Source organism: Microcebus murinus, chromosome 9 (assembly GCF_040939455.1).
Source record: "Microcebus murinus isolate Inina chromosome 9, M.murinus_Inina_mat1.0, whole genome shotgun sequence".
Taxonomy (NCBI): domain Eukaryota; kingdom Metazoa; phylum Chordata; class Mammalia; order Primates; family Cheirogaleidae; genus Microcebus; species Microcebus murinus.
In genome coordinates, this window is record NC_134112.1 from 9273634 (window position 1) to 9292831 (window position 19198).

The 19198-nt window shown below is 46.6% G+C and overlaps 1 protein-coding gene across 1 annotated transcript in view; it reads right to left on the reverse strand.

Annotated features, from left to right (window-relative positions):
* ADCY1 (adenylate cyclase 1) overlaps positions 1–19198 on the reverse strand; it is a 137585-nt gene that overhangs the window by 49093 nt on the left and 69294 nt on the right. The window contains exons 5-6 of the mRNA XM_012763424.3: positions 5265–5392; positions 746–904 (exon numbers count right to left, since the gene is read on the reverse strand). Coding sequence (XP_012618878.3) covers positions 746–904; positions 5265–5392 — 287 coding nt within the window. The remainder of the gene's footprint in view (positions 1–745; positions 905–5264; positions 5393–19198) is intronic.

Sequence of the window (19198 nt, forward strand, 5' to 3'; positions counted from 1 at the left end):
GCCGCATTCATTCCTTCAGCATGGGGATGGACGGCTGTGTAGCCCGGCCTGCCGGAGCTGACAGGTAGAGGAAGATGCCAGCTCTCGTTGAAGTCCTTGCTCTATGGTGGGCCCTGAGCGGCCGAAGGGCAGCCAGCACTCTGGAGAGGCTGCCAGCTCTAGGTAGCCGCTGCAAAATCCCACAAAAGGGAGATTACGGGGCTCGTGGTCAGCAGAGATGTGTGCTGGAATCGCCCTTGAAGACACAGCTGAGCCTGCCGCCATGCGTGGCCACTGACAGCCCTGGCATTTTTAAGCGAGCCCAAAGACCTCGTTGTCTGTGACCCAGACGTCCACGAGCTCTGGGCCTGAGCCCACTCCTGGATGACTGTGTGGAGCTCAGGGACAGAGGGCTCTAAAGTCATAGGACTTTCCATCTTCATTTGAGAAAATGAAGGCAAAGACAGCAAAACAGAGAAGCAGCGAGAAGCTGTGAGGACAGCCCCATGCCACTGGCAACAATCCGCATATGCACCTGCATCTGGGCTTCTAGGCCAACGCCGGCTGTCTGCAGATGTACGCCAGGCCCAGAGGGGCAAAATGCCCAGCTCAGGGCAGCAGCGGGGCTGGGCAGGACCCCACCACAGGATGCACTTGGCAGATGCAGCTGGGACGGGCAGGCCCCTCTGGGATCCTGGCATTGAGGGTCAAATTGGAATCACAGAGCCACCGTGCACCTCCCCCTTCAACCCTGCCCCTGACTTACCCAGGTAGGCCAGCCGCTTCCATTACATTGGCCAGGGTCACGTCGTTGGACCACACATCATACTGCCACTTGCGCAGGCCCAGGACGCCGCAGAGGACCCTGCCCGTGTGCAGACCCACACGCATGTTCAGGTCCACTTCGGTGGCCTCAGCCACAGACCTACAACACAGGCACAGAGCATGGGGGTGGAGCCTGCCTGGCACGCTACCTGGTGGCCCGCTGTGGTCTACACCACTAGGCCATGAGCACCAGGGGAGCCAGGCTTGTCCCTGCTGCACACCGCCTGAGCGTGAGGTTTCTTGGCCTAGTGGGTGGATGGCGGCACCTTCCAGTGCCACCCACGAGCTGATGGCAGGGTGGCTCCAGGCCATGCTCCCGGCCAGCTCACAGAGCATCCACACCAGCCCATGAGTCTCCTTCCCCCCCAGGGCAGTCTCTAAAGGGAAGTGATCCCCCGAATCCCACATGGGTCTGGTCACCACTGTCTTTGGAGGGTGGCGGCAGGATGGTCTGGGTTCACAAAGGGCTCTATGCAGCCACTGCCCTATCAGGAGGGTCCACACCTGCCTGCTGGCCACAGGGAGGTGACAACCCGCCAGGAACAGGGGACAAGATCTGCAGCCCAAGCACTTTCTCTGCCTCCCCATCTGCTTCCTGACACACACATGGCCTTGGGCCTCAGTGCAAATGTCCCATTCTCAGGGGCAGGTACTGGAGCCTTGTCCAGATGTGAGGCTGGTTACCTGAGGGCTCTGACCAGGAGCCGGGGTGGGGATGACAGAGCATGGGGGTGGGGATGACAGAGCATGGGGGTGGGGATGACAGAGCATGGGGGTGGGGATGACAGAGCATGGGGAAGGGCCTCAAGGAGGGGAACTGAAGGCTGAGCAGGTACTGAAGGAATTGAGAACTTTGGGGAATCCCAGGCCAGCGTGGCTGACTTTGGACGCACTGATGCTCGCCTGAGCCTGTTCCTCGTGTGTAAACCTGGTCTGGCTCTGACCATCTCTGACATCATTTAATCTCACCCAGTGCTTAAGGGAGTAGGCCAACCTCCTGTACTTTCTATCTCATCAAGTGTGAAAACACCTAGACTCTGCCACCACGCGGTGGTGACAACAGACAGCTATCTCAGACCTCGCCGTCTGACACACAGCCAAGTCGGAGTCCCAGGAGTCTTGGTACGTCTCCAGCTTCAGTGAACTCAGAAGTGTGCATGCCACAGATTTACAGAAAAAGCTATTTGGAAGTTAAACTATTGATATACCTTAATACCTACTTAGTTTTACACACTTTAATATGTTTTTTTTTAAATTTTAATGTTTTTCCTGTCACTTGCAAATCTCCAATTAGAGGCACTGAAACAAAACACCGAAGTTAAAATTTTTTTTCCAAAATTTACAAAGCAAAATGAGTATGGGAAAATGTAAATACCAAAACTTGCAAACGGTATTTTTGTGAACTTTTAACGATTATACCTCTGTAGTCATGGACGTCTGGGACCCTTGTCCCCCTCCGTCCCCAGATCCCCTCAAGCCACCACAGCAGACCTTCAGCTCCCAGCGAGCGGCACCTCCACCAGCCTCCAACCAAAGCCACGCGGCCACACGACATCCGCTACCCGGCACTTTCTACCAATACTCTCCATCTTCAATCTTTCCCAACAGGTTCTGCCTCAAATATCTCAAATTTCTGGTGTCATCAGGTCTGCAGTTAACAAGACAATTAATTCTAAATAAATTATGCATCCATAACTGCTCTCACAGGGATTCCTCCTGGGATGCCCAAGCCGGCTTTGCCCAAATCCAACAGAACCTTCAACTTCATCTCCAAGGAACGTGATTTCCACAGCACTTTTTGGCTTTATGTGTCCTATTTTTTCCTCATCTGTGCTCTGAGGTTCACTTACTTATCTCCAGTATGTTTTATGCAGGGGGAAGTCTGACACCATCTGCAGCCCTGACCCAAGCCCTCTGTGCTGGGCCCCGACAGGGAGGAAACGAGGAAGTGGCCCACGCCATGGCAGAGGGGCCACTGCCAACCCCACGGCACAAATAAACTCTGCAAAGCTGAAACCTAATCGTGGCTTCACAGAGGACGGATGAGGATACATTTGTTCATTTGTTCCAGGAGCACCTACTGAGCACACTCACCCCAGCCATTATTCTAAGCACTGCAGCCACAGCCGTGCACATAACAGGGGAAAAGAGGAGAAAGGACACCACAGGCGCCTACTTGCCATCACCTAGGCAGAATTTCCAACACACCTGCCCACAGCAGCCTCCACCCCGACGCAGCAAGAAGGGTAGAGCAAATGGCTCCGATCCCCATGTGCTCACACTCATAACCTCAACTTGGGCTCCTCATTTCCCCTCCTGGGCCTCAGTTTCCCCATCTGTAAAAATGCGGATTCTCAACCTGGAATATACAAGATTCAGGAGCTCTGTGCACACAGGCACTGCTTCCCCTGAAGAAAACCCACCCTTAAATTTTTCAACAGGTCTGGCTATGAAAACTAGAGTCCAGTAACTAGAGGAGGTAATCCCCAAGTTACCTCTGCTGAGAAACTGAGGCATGCCTTGTGGCTCAGACACACACCAGCTCGTTAAAAAGCAAGGTGCTATGGGAACAGCCCAGCTGCCAGGGGGACAAGGCCCTGGGCATCCCTTCTCGTGGGACCTCCAGAGCTCCAGCCAGGGAAACACAGGGTCTACCAATGACAACAGGACATGCAAGCTGGACTTGCCAGCTCAAAGGTGAGTCAGAGAAGGAAAAGCGCAGGCCATTTATTTCTAACCTCGTTCAATACAGTAAACCAAAAATACACATACCAGGATTAAATCTGGATTAAATCCCTGACCAGTGAGATGTGGATTAAATCTATTTAGCAAAATGGCGCCTTGCATGCTTGGTGGTCATTGGAGGAATGTGACTCCTGTTCAGAGTCTGATTCTCGGTTTGCCTGCCGTCCACCGCCCACAAGGTGGACAGAACCACCACAGGTGCATGGAACCGTGTCGCTTCACAGGGGTCCTGCAGAATCGGCGCTGATGAATCAGTCTCTCCGGTGGCTGCTAGAACCAATTCTACGCAGGCCCATTTAATCTGAGATCCCATTAAATCCTGACAATTCAGAGATGCAAGCACTATTTCTCCATTTTACAGCAAAGAATATTTAGGTTTCAAAGAAACAAACATCACCTCAAGGATGGACTCAGGAACCCAGCAGGCCTATCGGCTTCCCTGGGTAAGACCCCCCAGCCGCCCAGGAGGAGCAGTGGCTGGGGACCGCTGGCTGAGACTGTGAATGCCATTGCAGTTGGCCAGACTGCTGAGCAGGAGCAGTTTCCTTGGTGACTTAGTACTGAAGGCGTGTCTGGGAGGGAACGAGCTGGTGGTGCCTCTCAGGGGGCAGGGTCTCAGCAGAAAAGGGCCAGTGGGCACAGATCGCACACGGAACATCTCACTGGTCAGGGAGAGGGGCTCAGACCTGGGAGCCACCAAGCCAGACCCCAGGGAGGACCTCACGCCTCATCTGGCGTCACTGGGAGTGTCACATGTGGCTTCCCGGAACGGAGCTGCCTGCAGGGTCCCGCTTTGCTCACGTGTCCCCAACAGGCAGGTGCCAGGACTGAGTTCGCCGCCCAAGGCTCTGGCGGGATCCCTTCTGATGCCCGTCCGTGGTCACGCTGTCTGCAGGAGCATGGCGCGGCAGCCCCCCGTACGGTGGTGCAGTGCGGCCTCACCCGCCTCCGCAGCCCGTTTGCTGGGTACTGTGCATTCGGCTACCGGCACTACTTCATCACGTCTCTTCACACAGTTCTTGTGCTATTACTTTGCTGCTCCAACTATGAAACTTTACACCAATCCCTGTTACACCATCTCACTGGAGCACGCCCGTCTCTCCACACTGAGATGTCTGAACTTCGATCTACACTTCATCCATCCGCTCAACCTACCAGCTCCACACCTTCCCTGACTTGACGAAAACCCTTCATCCCAGCCTCTGATAAGGATGATGACAAGACACAGGCAGGACCAAGACACAGGCAGGCCAGGCCACACAGGTGCACGATCATCCCAACCCTCTCGCTCCACACAGAGAGCACCTGAGACCCATCACCTGCCTGGAGGAAGAAAAAACAAAAACTTATTTCCTTTTAAAATGGAATTCAGCTGGATTGGAACCAACCTGTTCTGAGCAACTCGTCCAGCTAAGCTATAAAGGAAATATTTTTTTTTTTTTTGCACAATTCATGCCTATCTGACAGTACGTGGGGTTCCTGTGGACAAAGAAATACAATTACACACAGACTGTAAAAGAGGCCATCACAGAATCATCCTTCAGAGCTCAGGTGGGACTTGCTGGGCCCAGCAGCTCCTGATTCTGGCTCCTTCTCTGCAGCCCCGGACAGACCCACCAGGGCAAAGCAGGCTCTCGAGGGCAGAAGGTGGCTTGGCCTCCACTAGTCAACCAGCGGATGGCATGAGTGCTCCTCCCATCCCTTGGGGCACTTACGTCATGGTGTCGATCATGTCCAGCCCCATCTCCACGCAGCAGTGGGCATGGTCAGTCTTGGGCTGGGTGAGGCCCGACACGCAGTAGTAGCAGTCCCCAAGGATCTTGATGCGGCGACAGTGGTTCTCCTTCAGGGGAGAGCAAAGCACATGGTAAGAGACAGTGTCACAGGGGCCCGGGGCACCTCTGTCTTCTTCACGGTCTCCAGATGCTGGCGACCACAGAGCACCAGTACGATGCAGCCCAGGCCACACCCTCAGGTGGTCAGCAGAGCCCCGAGGGCTGGGACCAGGCTCACACTGATGTCCCCCTCCCTCCTCTCACCTTCCTCAGGGCCTCTTTCCCCTTGGGGTGTCCGTCCCTCCCACCCTCTTCACTCAGCCAGCCAGCCCTGCAGATCAATCCTTTGAGGTGCAACTGGAAAGCCACCACCATGGGGACTCCTCCCCAGCTCCCTGAATTCCATTCCACACCACCTCCCCTGGTGGCCCATGCACATTGTCATGGACAGCCCTTCTGGAACATGCTAGATCCCTCCCCCCCCCACAGCCCCTTCTCCCTCGGAAGGGCGGGCCTCACCCATGGGGGCTCCTGACCTCCGCACCCACGGGCACACCAGGGAAGGTGCACTCGCTCATTTGCACAGTGGTCTGGATAAGAAGAGCCGCGCCCGCCTCTTGGGCCACCATGAGGATGGGGAGAGTTAGGTTAAGCAACTACGCTATTCGGATCTATAAATGCCAGCTGGGATTATTACTGTGACTGTTGTTCTCAAGGAAAGCATTAAAACAGCAGTTCCAAAATATTTCCATTTTAGGACCCCTTTACATCTTGAAATAACTGAGGACCTCACAAAAAATGTATTCGTAGATGGCTTATAGCCACAGACATTTACCAATAAGAAGCAACTACTAAGAAACTTTTTCAAACGTACGAATCATTTAAAAATAATAATATCCATTCGGTGTTAACATAAATAACATTTTTTGGAAAAATATGGCATTTTTTGGCCAGGCGTGGTGGCTCACGTCTGTAATCCTAGCTCTCTGGGAGGCTGAGGCGGGCGGATTGCTCAAGGTCAGGAGTTCAAAACCAGCCTGAGCAAGAGTGAGACTCCGTCTCTACTATAAATAGAAAGAAATTAATTGGCCAACTAATATATAGAGAAAAAATTAGCCAGGCATGGTGGCGCATGCCTGTAGTCCCAGCTACTCGGGAGGCTGAGGCAGAAGGATCACTCGAGCCCAGGAGTTTGAGGTTGCTGTGAGCTAGGCTGACGCCACGGCACTCACTCTAGCCTGGACAACAAAGTGAGACTCTGTCTCAAAAAAAAAAAAAAAAAGGCATTTTCCCAAACAAAAGACAGTGAGTAAGAAGCGTGGCGTCGTGGTCCACTTCTGCAAGCCTCTTCAATTCTGTCTCCAGAACAGACAGCGGATTCTGGGGACCCCTGCCGCCCCCATCCCTCACGCTGCGCTGCTTGTGTGGATGCCTGTGAAGAGAACGGCCTCACACAGGCATGCGCTGAGGGAGGAAGGACCTCAGCAGACGGAGATGGTCTCCCAAGGCTGGGGAACTCCTCCGCCCGCTGTGGCTTTGGTTTGTTACAAATGAGCCGACTCCCGCAGGTTCTCGTGAATGCTGTGAGTTACCACAGTGCATCTGGGATGAGAAGTCTCAGCTCCCACGATCCCTGTGTCACTTGTGCTCCCCATTTCAGGGGAAACCCAGGCCGGCGCAGAGCTGGTCAGGGCAGCACAGGGCTGTGCTGGCCACTGGGAGCCCCAGTCCCCAGGCTGGTGGGGGGTCAGCCTAGCAGCTGAATGGACGGGGTCCCCTCAGGCCTGTCTATGGGAATATCTTCCCAGAGTTCAGCAGACAGATGAACCCTCTGCTGTCCTGATCTTCCCTGGGGACCCTGAGATATGTCCCTGGCCACCACCGGGCCTCTGAGAAGGGGGTGCCATCAGGCATGCAGATGGCTTCATGTCTAGCTCCTTCCGCCCCTGGGCTCCCAAAGCATCCCCAGGCCCTGGACACACAGACAAGGGGAGGAAGTGAGTGGAGGCGTCAGCCTGTCAGAGGGACAGAGAACAGCCTTGGAAAGCCCAGTGTCCAAGTCCACTCTGTCGGGACCCTGCAGGCTCCTCCCCTGACAGGGAGCTGGCTGCAGAGAGGCTGGTAAGAGTCTGTTCTGGCCACCTAATGTCCCTGCCACCTCTGTGTAACCAGGGCAGCCACTTAACCCTTAGGACACTGGCCTCCATCCATGGGAGAGGTTTCTCCCACATCACCCCCAACCCCAGCAGGCTGTGCTCGGGCTGACACCGCCCGTCACCTAGGCTAGGGTCTGGGAGCAGGCGCTTGTGTCCACTTGAGGCCAGGCTGCCGTCTCCTATGTATCCTACGGGGTCTGAATACGCCTGCTTGGAGGCTGGTGTGCTGACCCCACAACAATCTGAGTGAGGGTCTCAGCTCAGTGGCCAGCACCGTGGTTACTGCCACTGCAGCAATGCCAGGGACTGGGACCACAGTCCGTGCTCACGGAAAGGGCAGCGTCTTGCCCCAGAGAAGGTGCGGCTGGGAGGCCAGTGCCTGGACACAGTGCTGGCCCCTCGCCAGGAAGATCCACTGCCACTTCCAGAGCCCTAAGGTGCCCAAGCCCCTCCAGGGCCAGCTCTGAAGCAGTGCAGGCCAGGCCAGAGGACAGAGGACAATGCAGGGACCCCCACACTGTTCCCCATTCTGAGAAAGCAGGTAAGTCCCACGACCTGGGAGCCCCCCAACCCCACCCCAGCAGAAGGAGAAGGTGGGAAGGGAAGGCCTGAATTAATCCAGTTCTTGCCCCTAAGTGACTGCATTCAAAACCCAAACTGGCCAAGTGCTATGAACTTTGTAAGATTGAGTGTCTGGCTATCAGTGGGAAAATGAAACAGGAAATTTCAGAAAACTCCATTTCTGCGCAGTAGAGTGTGGATGGCTACTCTGACCGCACAAATTGAACCCGCAGCGTCCACAGAGTTGAAGGTGGGCAGAATGGTCATTTCAATTGCAACTTTCATAATTCATTCTCCCACAATTCCTTTCATGGAGCCCCAGGACATGCCAGCCACTGTGTTAAGCACCGAATATACAAAAGTGAAAACGAAAAGAGAGAAGGTCTTTGTTTTCATGGAGCTTCCCGCTACAGCGGGAGGGACACAAAGGGCAACAGAGCTGCCACTCAAGAACTGTGCAGACGCCTGTCCGTCACAGCAGGGACAGCTGGAAGTCCCTCCAGCCTCAGAAAGGACTGGGAGGAGGCCCTGTCAGTTTCACATGTGCCTATGCTCCTGATATCAAACGGGAACAAAAAGGAACAGGGGAGGGTCAAAGCCACCCCAGCACAAACGTTTAACCGCATGGTGGAGACGGCGGGGCAGGGTACGGCCACTCAGCACATCTCTACTTAGATTTTTCACCATGGAACTGAACCACGCAAATATCGTATGTAACTAAAACGAAAGATTAAATTAAAAATAGCAATGCCTCAAAGATCAAAACCAAAATGAAATACGCCTAGCTGGTAGCACGTTGGCAACATGGCCACACAGAGAAGAATTACTACACGAAAGCACATATTTGATTGTACATCTTGTAGGATATAACTCCCAACAAAAATAACCACAAAGAAATCTTCAATTACATTCAGTAGTCTTATTGATGATAATAATATTCACAATGTTATTTTGAGCCTACTTTATATAAGAAGGATGAAACAAATAATATCACTGTCATTAGGATTTTCAGCATCATGGAAAAGATACAAATATAAGATCAAAGGAGTGAAGCTAAGTGAATTGGAAACATCAATATAAACTCACAATTTATTTTTCTTTTTCTCAAAACCTCTCCTATCCCTGTGCCCTGAAAAGTCCCAGGACCAAAGGCAACCCAGATTATGGGCCTGAAAACCCGTTTCCCATGGAAAGAAACCAGGGCTTCTGGAAAACTGCAGACTATCGAGACGCCGCCCAGAGGTGGTGGGCCTGGTCAGAGGGGACAGGAGCCAGCTGACGGGCCCCACTTGCCAAAATGGGAAATCTGAGCACCAAAAATAAAAAAAGATGGCAATGGATCAAAGCGCATCAATGCTTTTAAAAATCCATGAGTTCACAACGAGGTCCTAATTCATTATTTTGTAAATTAACAAACACATGGAAATAATCCAGCACTTTTTTATTTGTGTGGATAACCAAATAGCTGATAAGTAAATGCTCTTTAAAACAAAAAACATGAGCAGAAAAAAGGATGGAATTAAAAACCACCACCTGCAAACCCAAATGATATGAAAAATCTCAACAATGCTTCCGAGGCAGCTGCTATAAAACCACTGGGGGCAACGTTGATGGGAGACCAGTGACCACTGGGTTGACCACCAATCCACATCCACGTCAACCCAGGAGCACTGGAAAGTTCCCAGCCATCGGGGGAGGGTTTTAAAAAGCAACAGACCCAGGAACCAACAAGCTCTCCGGAAGATCCACTAGTTCACAGAGAATGAAGAGGGGCAGGAGAAACACATAAACACAACACCTCTCCCCCTATGAAGGATCAAAAAAGGAAGGACACTGTTAAAAATTTAAAAGGAAATCCCAGGACTAGCTAATTCCTAGAGACAATAAACAACTCCCCAGAGAACTGTGCCTTTCACTTGCAAACCAGCCCATCCCCAGCCCATCCCCAACCACCTTTTATCTCAGCCTACTCTCACACCCTGCCCTCAATCACCCCAGGGCTAGACAGCTACAGCCCACCTCTCCAGCCCTGACGCTAGAGCTGAAGAGTTTGTGGACAAAGTGAGGTGGTGTCTTGGATTTAGTAGGGAGGCAGAGGGTAGAGACCAACAAGACTGGCCATACACTAACAGTTGTTGAAGCTACTCGTGGTGCAAATTCACTTCAGGCCTCCAGTGTGGCCAGTTTGGGAGAGGGACTCGCAGAACTAGGGTGCCAGAACAGGAAGGGAGGTGCAGACCCTCTGATGTCCTTCTCACATTTTACACACAGGGAAACTGAGGCATGAGAAGTAAGGACGTCCCAGGCCTTGTGGCTGCCTGGAGATCCCTGGCCTCTGAATCAAGCCCCTGAAAGGCTCACAGGACAAAGGCTGGGAGGGGCACAGGAAGGACAGATGAGAACACACACCTCCACGAGCTTGGAACCTGACAGGGACAGCACCGTCTCCCAGGCCAGCTTCCATGAGTCCCTTTGGAAAATGTCCAGGGTGTGAACTAAAATAAAATTTTAAGGCTCACCCCCCTACCAGCTGACCAAATGGACCCCCTTCTTGGCCAAAGGAATGTCCTAAAACTAAATTGTCTGCCAGGCGGTGGGAGGTCAGACATGCTTCATCATGCCCCCTCCGTTCTTGGAGGTCCTTTGTGACCCATTGACAAGCCTAAGGGTATGCAAGACACACCTGCAGGTAGACCCACATCTGAGGGATGTGGTGAGCACAGTGGAGGGGAAAGGCATATCTCTAACCCTAGCTAGGGAGAGGCAAAGATATAAAATGCAACCAAAATGTTTGTACTCTCATATTTTCTTGAAATAAAATAAATAAATAAATAAATAAAAATTTACACAACAAATGTATGTCCCATGGCTTATCTCTGATAACAACTCCTTATGTTGAAACATTCCAGGCCTTTAGACAAAGCTTCATGTCTTTAACCAATTACAAGCCAAAGAATCTTTAAACCCACCTGTAACCTGAAAGCCCCCACTCCAAGATGTCCCACCTTTTTGGGCCAAGCTAATGTGTACCTCCCACGTATTGATTGATGGCTTTACCTGTAACCCCTGTCTCCCTGAAATGTATTAAATCAAACTGTGACCCAGCCACAGTGAGTCCACTTGCTCAAGGCTTCTTGGGAGTGGCTCTGAGTCATGGTCCTCAAAGTTGGCTCAGAATAAATCTCTTTAAAATTATTTTATAGAGTTTGGCTTTTTTCCATCAACAAGGGTAAATACAAAATAAGTGCAAAATAATGACATCTTTCAGCAATTAAAGATTGAACAAAATGGCCAGATAGCACCACAAAGCCACGCACGTTTGTCTTGTCATCTGTGACCAAAAGGCCAACACCCTGTCAGGCTGCAGGAGGAGTCCTAAACTGGGCACCACATCTGTCTCATTTTCCCCTGAAGCAAATTATAGGAGTGCAGGCAATCCTAACTTAAACACTGATTAAATTCTCACTCAAGTACTCTTCTGTGTTGGATCCTCTGTGTTGGATCAGCAAGTCTCCTGGTGTGTTCGTGTTTGGGGACAGCACAGGCTCCAAGAGGCCATCAGCAGACTCAACACATCCCGCAGGATTACTCAGATCCAGGGTGGCCTCAGCCCAGTCCTGAGAGAGGAAATGTTTCACGGGTTGTCCAACATTACTACACTACACTGCCTACTCTCTACCTGCACCGTCTTAAATCTGCATGCGTCTTCTGACATGTGCCAGGCAACAGTCACACGGGGCCTGAGAACTTACAACAACGTGAGGTGCTCTCACTGGGAAAAAGACAAAGGCCCCTGCAAGGGTTCTTGGAGTTATGACTAGAGCTAAGGGGCTTTGTTCAGGTGGCCCAGTTGATGAGAAAGCCAGCTAGGACTGTTTCATCTCTGCAGATGGCACACTGTGCATTCACCACACTGCCCTTCAGTCTTCTGGAACTGGTCAAAGCAAACTGTGTGCTTAGTCCAACCAGTTCATGTTCCCATTAAGAGAACTGACACCGAGAGAAGGGGCTCTGGCCTTCCACAGGTGGACATGGAGTAAGACTAAGCCTCAGGACAGGTTTCTCCATCCATTCAAAAAGGTGTGGCCAGTTCCCCAAAAATACATGGGTATCAATGCAAACACAAATCTACCAAGTACCCGATAAATGGAGAAAAGGTCACAAATATTGTTCACATCTGTGACCATCAACCATAGCTAAGGAGGTAAATAAACCATTAGCTACTATTGAGACTAACGCAAACATGCTCTGTGTTTGTTTAACTATCTGCAGGGACCTTCATAAAAAAAGATGTGTTTGGACTGCAGCTGTGTGTAATTTTCCAAGCCTGCACTTCATGGGGCCACCTGCATCTCCAACGCCAGGGGCTCAGACACAGACAAGCACATCTGAAGGGACCACCTGCATCTCCAACGCCAGGCGCTCAGACGCACGATGAACACATCTGACGACACACATCCCATGTGCTCCTCAAAAAAGGACTCATGCAGACTGGAGTAAAACACACACTTAAAAAAAAACACACACAATACCATCAATGCTCAAAGGAAAAAACAAATAAGTAATATAGAAGAATGGGAAGTAAAGGGGGTCATTCCAATTTTGAGCTTCCTAGCAATTACCTCAACAAGGGGGAAAAGATCCAAATTGAACTTCTACAGGTAAAAACTGTAATGTCTGAGATGGAAACTATACTGGATAGTATTAATGGCAGGTTAAACACTGCAGAAGAAAACACTCTTCAAAATGAAATAGAAAGAAAAAGAATCCAAAATGTTTTCAGAAAGATCATCAGTGAGCTGTAGGGCAACCACACGAGTACTAATATGCGTGGAATCGATGTCCCTGAAGGAAGAGAGTGAAGTGGCGTAAAAAGTATTTGAAAAAGGGTAACCAAGTGTTTTTAATTCTTCCAAATTTGATGTAACTATAAACTACAGATACAAGAATCACAATAAACTGCAAGTACAGGGAACATGAAGAAAACTACACCAAGGCACATCAAAATCAAAATCTTAAACCTGATGAAGAGGAAGTCTTAAAAGAATAGAGAGAAAAAAGACCAGCATTAATGGCAGACTTCTCATTGGAGACGATATGAAAGAAGCCAATGAAACATCTTTAAAGTTCTGAAGAAAACAAACCGCCAACCTAGAATTCCATACCCAGTGAAAATAAAGTCAAAAAAATTAAGGTAAAATAAAGAGTTTTTCAGAAATACAAAAACTGAAAGAATTTCTCACCAGCAGGCCAGCTATAAGAAATGTTAAAGGAAATTCTTTAAGTAGAAAAATAAAATGTAGATATACTGACCACATACATGACTGAAGAGCAAAGGAAATGGTTGCTATGTGAGCAAATAAGTTAGATTTTTTATTCAAATCTCTTTAAAAGATAAATGACTGTGTAAATAAATGTAAAATAAAATTTATAACACAAGAAAAAACAAAATGTATGGTAACAATTTCATCAAGTCTAAGAAGGGAGAAAAGAAAGTATGCCATTGTAAGCTTCGTATACTGCAAGTAATAAATCATGTGTCGGTAAACTGTTTGAAGTTAAAGTGTCTACTATATATCCTAACAAGAACACAAAAATAACAAAAACAGTTATACTAATAAGGCAACAAAGGCAGTTATGACAGGATCATAAAACATAATACATATATATATAAAGATGAAAAATGGAACAAAAGAAACAAAAAACAGATGGGATAAACCAAAAGCAAACAGCAAGAAGACAGACTTAAACCCAACCACATCTATAATGTACAGAGCCTAAACACTCCAATTAAAAGCAAAGATTGTCATATTGAATAAAAAATAAAAGCAAAACCCAATTAGAAATAAAATTTAAATAAAATGACACAAACAAACTAAAAATAAAGTAATAGAAAAAGATGTACAATTCACCCTTCATAACTGCAGGATCTGCATCCATGGATTCAACCAACCATGGATCAAAAACGTAATTATGCCCACGATGGCTACATCTGTACTAAATGTGTACAGACATTTTATCTTGTCATTATTCTCTAAACAATACAGTATAACAACTATTTTCATAGCATTTACACTGTATTATGGGCGGCTCATGCCCATAAATTCCAGCATTTTTAGAGACTGAGGCAGGAGGCTCAGTAGAGCTCAGGGGTTTGAGACCAGCCTGAGCAGGAATTTGAGGCTGCAGTGAGTTATGATGATATCACTGCACTCTGGCCAGAGCAACAGAGAGAGACCATGTCTCAAAAAAAAAAGTAAAAAAGAAAAAAAAAAATTTTAATAAAGCATATGAAAGAATGTGCATAGGTTATATGCAAATACTACACCATTTTATATGAGACACTTGAGCATCCACAGATCTTGGGAATCCATGGGGCATCTAGAACCAATCAATCCCCTATAGAGGCTGTGCGCGGTGGCTCACGCCTGTAATCCCAGCACTCTGGGAGGCCGAGGCGGGCGGATTGCTCGAGGTCAGGAGTTCGAAACCAGCCTGAGCAAGAGCGAGACCCCGTCTCTACTATAAATAGAAAGAAATTAATTGGCTAACTAATATATAGAGAAAAAATTAGCCGGGCATGGTGGAGCATGCCTGTAGTCCCAGCTACTTGGGAGGCTGAAGCAGGAGGATCGCTTGAGCCCAGGAGTTTGAGGTTGCTGTGAGCTAGGCTGATTCCACGGCACTCACTCTAGCCTGGGCAACAAAGCAAGAGTCTGTCTCAAAAAAAAAAAAAAAATCCCCTATAGATAGCAAGGGACAGCTGTATTGTCTAACAATAATCAAAGGAAAGTTGGAGTGGCTATATTAGTATCAGGAAAATGAGATTATAATTCAAAAATATTCCCAGGATAAAAAGGGTCATCTCTTAATAATAAGAGTCAATTCATCAACAGGACATAACAAACCTAAATGTTTAAGAATCTAATAATAGAACTTAAAAATACATAAAACAAAAACTGGTGGAACTAAAAGGAAAACTCTGCAATTATGTTGGCGATTTCAATATCTCTCTCTCTCGATAGTTAAGAGAACAAGTAGTCAGATAATCAGTAAAGATACAGAAGACATGAATAACTCCATCAACTAATTGACCTAATTGGAACACACTATTAACAAAAGCATTCTACAAAATCAGAGTACATATTATTTCCAAGTGTACATGGGCCATTTACCAAAGAATACCATATTCTGGGACATAAATTTAAGAGGATTCAAATTGGAAAAAATATGTTCTCTGACCACAGTAAAATTAAATGAGAAGACAAAAACAGAAATATCCTTGAAAAATCCCTAAATCACATCTCTAAATAACCCATGGGTCTAAAAAAATCAAAAAGAAAATTAGAAAGTATTTTGCACTGAATAAAAAAGAACATATCAGAAATTTGAGGATGTTGTTAAAGCAGTACTTCAGGGGAAGTCAATAGAACTAAACACTTACATTAAAAGACCAAAAAAAATCTCAAATCAATCTCAAATTAATAATTTCAAATTAATAATTCCATCTTAAGAAACTACAAAAAGAAAAGCAAATGAAACTCAAAATAAACAGAAAAAACATAGTAACAAAGATCTAAAAATCACTAAAAAGTGATTTTTCTAAAATTTTGGAAAGGCAATTCAATGGAAAAAGGATAGTCTTCTCGGCAAATGATGCTGGAACAATTAGCTACCCAGTTGCAAAAAATAAATAAAAATTGATCCATCCCTTGCAACATAAACAAAATTTAACTCAAAATTGGATGGACATGCTTGAAGCTCTGACTCCAAGGGGAAGGTGCAGAAGGGCAATATATGTAACCTAAACATTTGTATCCCTATAATATGCTGAAATAAAAAAGAAAAAAAATATATATATATATACACACAGATAGATAGATAGATATACCTAATTGTCAAATAATGTAAAACCATAAAACTTCTAGAAGAAAACATAGGAGAAAATCTTGAAAAAAATTTTAGGTAAATATTTTTATTTTATTTATGTACTTTTAAATTTTGCAACCGTACTATGAGATTCAGGGACATGCAGGCTTGGCTTGGACAGCTGGTAAATGAAACAACTGATTGTGATCATTTGAATATCATTCTTATGTTGAGTTTTCCTTATGATACTTTGTAAAGCTATGGAAAATCCATACATACACAGAATATATAAGTACTATGTTGTGTTTTCATCTCATTGATCATGAATCTGACAATTGCATATAATGTTTCAACTTTCTGTGGATGATATTTGGTTTCTGTGGATGATGCAAGGCATGGATCAATTTTTAATTACTTTTTTTTTTTTTTTGCAACTGGATAGCTAATTGTTCCAGCATCATTTGCTGAGAAGACTATCCATTTTCCACTGAATTGCCTTTCCAAAATTTTAGAAAAATCACTTGTCCCTATATAGGTAGATCTATTTCTGGATTTTTAAATTGTAAAGTTTGAATGTAGACCTCAAAATATGGGGGATAACTGAATTAATACTCAATTTATTTGTGATATTGTACATGCTCTATGAAGCAAGGATAAAAGAAAAACTTCTGTTCCCCTGCTGGACTGTGAGGCAGACTAAGTCGCAAATGTTCCCTCCTTACCTAGGCACATCCAGCGAACATCAGAGTTCTGTGCACCTCTTCCATGGACAGGAACCAAAATAGCAAGTACGTTTTCACACTTCAAACAGATCATGTAAGAGAACACTGGCATTCAACAGAGAAATTGACAGGAAGCACCGAAAGCAAGTAAGGGGAAGGAAAGCAAGTCCACTCAGCCAGGATCAACTGAAAGCCAGGAGAAGCTCCCGGATACAGGGAAAGGATAAGGAGACCCCCAGGGTTCCATACTACCACCATGGTCTTTTATCATCCTAGCTATAGAACACTCCAGCCACATGGGCCTCCAGACTGACACAGGGAGCTGCCTAGAGATTGCATGGAGGCGTTGGTCCAGAGAGGGAACTCAAGCGGCGTTCCACAAGCATCAAGCCTTGAGCAGCTGCAGCTTGTCACCATTCTGAGAACCAAGCCCTCAAAGGACTGCATCCAGGAGTCAATGCTGCCACTGCCACTATAGGGCCCAGGAAGGAGGGGGAGGCTAAGCACTTCCACATACCCTGAAGACAAATCCCAATGCTGCTGATGTGGGCTACTGTGGGACCAGTGCATGAGCAAACTACACTCCCCACAGCTACCTTCCTACACCGCTCCAGCTGAAAGGGGCCCCACCCTACCCACGGCAGAGTAGAACTATAGCACAACTATAGCCACTCACACCTGAGCATACAGCCAGCAGCTTGAGGAACACTCTGCCCCTGCCTCTCATGGCCAGTACCTAAACATACTACCAGGGGGCCTGAAGACAAGTCTTCTGGCTAGTCCCCTTCCCCTCAGTATCTGAGAATGCCACCTGGAATCATCCAACACAGTCCACCACTGCTGGCACCTGAACACTCCTCCAAGGGTCTAAGGTAAGGCCAAACCCAACATGTATATACTACCATAGCTGGCACCCACTTACACACCCCCTCAGCGGGCCAGAGGACTGGTCTACCTAAATATTGCAACCACCACCAACACCAGCACAGACAGTTTGGGTTCTAGTGGGATGCTCCACCACTGCTACTGCCATTGCCCACATTATACCAGCTGCATGGGGTCCTGAGAACTCCCCCACATTTCCTGCCCACTGTTGCCACTACCCACATATGAGCAAGACACCTGAATGCTGAATAATTGGCCCTCCTAGACCTTCTAACACTGGTGCCAGCATAAGCCACTCTGGGGCCCAAGAACAGGCATGCTCATCCCATCACTGCCAACAATGGGACCTGAAGACTGGCCCAGAAAGCATCCTAGTTCCCAGAAAACCATTACCACAGCCTCCATTAATTAAAGCACTCTAAGGCACTGAGGAAATCACAAATACCACTGATGCTATTTACAGCCAAAAAAAAAAAATCATATACAGAGATCTCACTACTGCATGCACCTGAAATTAAAACCAAATGCCCTACCCAACCTACAACATATACACACCTTAAGGAAAAATTCTCTCCTATGAAAACAATTTCAAAAAATTAGAAGAAGCTACTATTACACTAGATGTGCAGATATCAATGTAAGAACACAGGAAACATGAAAAGGCAAAGAAATAGGACACCACCAAAGGAAGACAATAATTCTCTAGCAATAGATCAAAATCAAAAGATTCACAAAATCCCAGATAAAAAATTCAAAATGCTAATTTTAAAGAAGGTCAGTGAGAAATAAGAAAATTCTCAAAAATAATACAGAAAAATCAAAAATACAATTCGGGGCATAAATGAGAAGTTTACTAAATACAGAGATATTTTTAAAAGAACCAAATAGAAATTCTGGAACTGAAGAATTCATCGAATGAAATACAAAATACATTTAAAAGCTTCAACTATAGACTAGACAAAGCAGAAGAAAGAAACCCAAAATTTGAAGACAAGTCTTTTGAAATAATCCTGTTACACAATTTTTTTAAAAAAGATAACATAAAAAGAATGAGCAAAATCTTTGTCACATTTGGGACAACAAAAAGCAACAAAACATTCAAATTATTGGTTTCCCTGAGGGCAAAAAGAGAAAAAATGTGTTACAAAAGCCATTTAACAAAATATTAGATGAAAATTTCCTAAGTCTAACTAGAGACAGATATCCACATACAGGAGGCCCAAAGATACTCAAATAGATATAATGCAAAAGGGTCTTCTCCATTGCAAATTATAATCAAACTGTCTAAAGTCAAAGCAAAAGAGAAGATACTAAAAACAATAAGAAAAAAAATCTAGTCACCTATAAAGGATCCCCAATCAGACTAACAGTGGATTTCTCAGCATAAATCTTACAAGACAAGAAAGAATGGAATGACATAGTCAAAGGACTGAAATAAACAAACAAAAAATACCACCCAAGGGTACTATACACAGAAAAATTGTCCTTCATAAATGAAGGAGAAATAAAGTCTTTCCCAGAGAAGCAAACTCTGAATTCATCACCACTAGACTGGCCCTACAAGAAATGGTCAAGGAAGTCCTAATCTTGGAAGCACAAGGATGAAATTTACCATCATAAAAACACACAAAGTATAAAAATTGCCAAAAGCAAACAAGCAAATTCAGATGAGGAAGAGAAA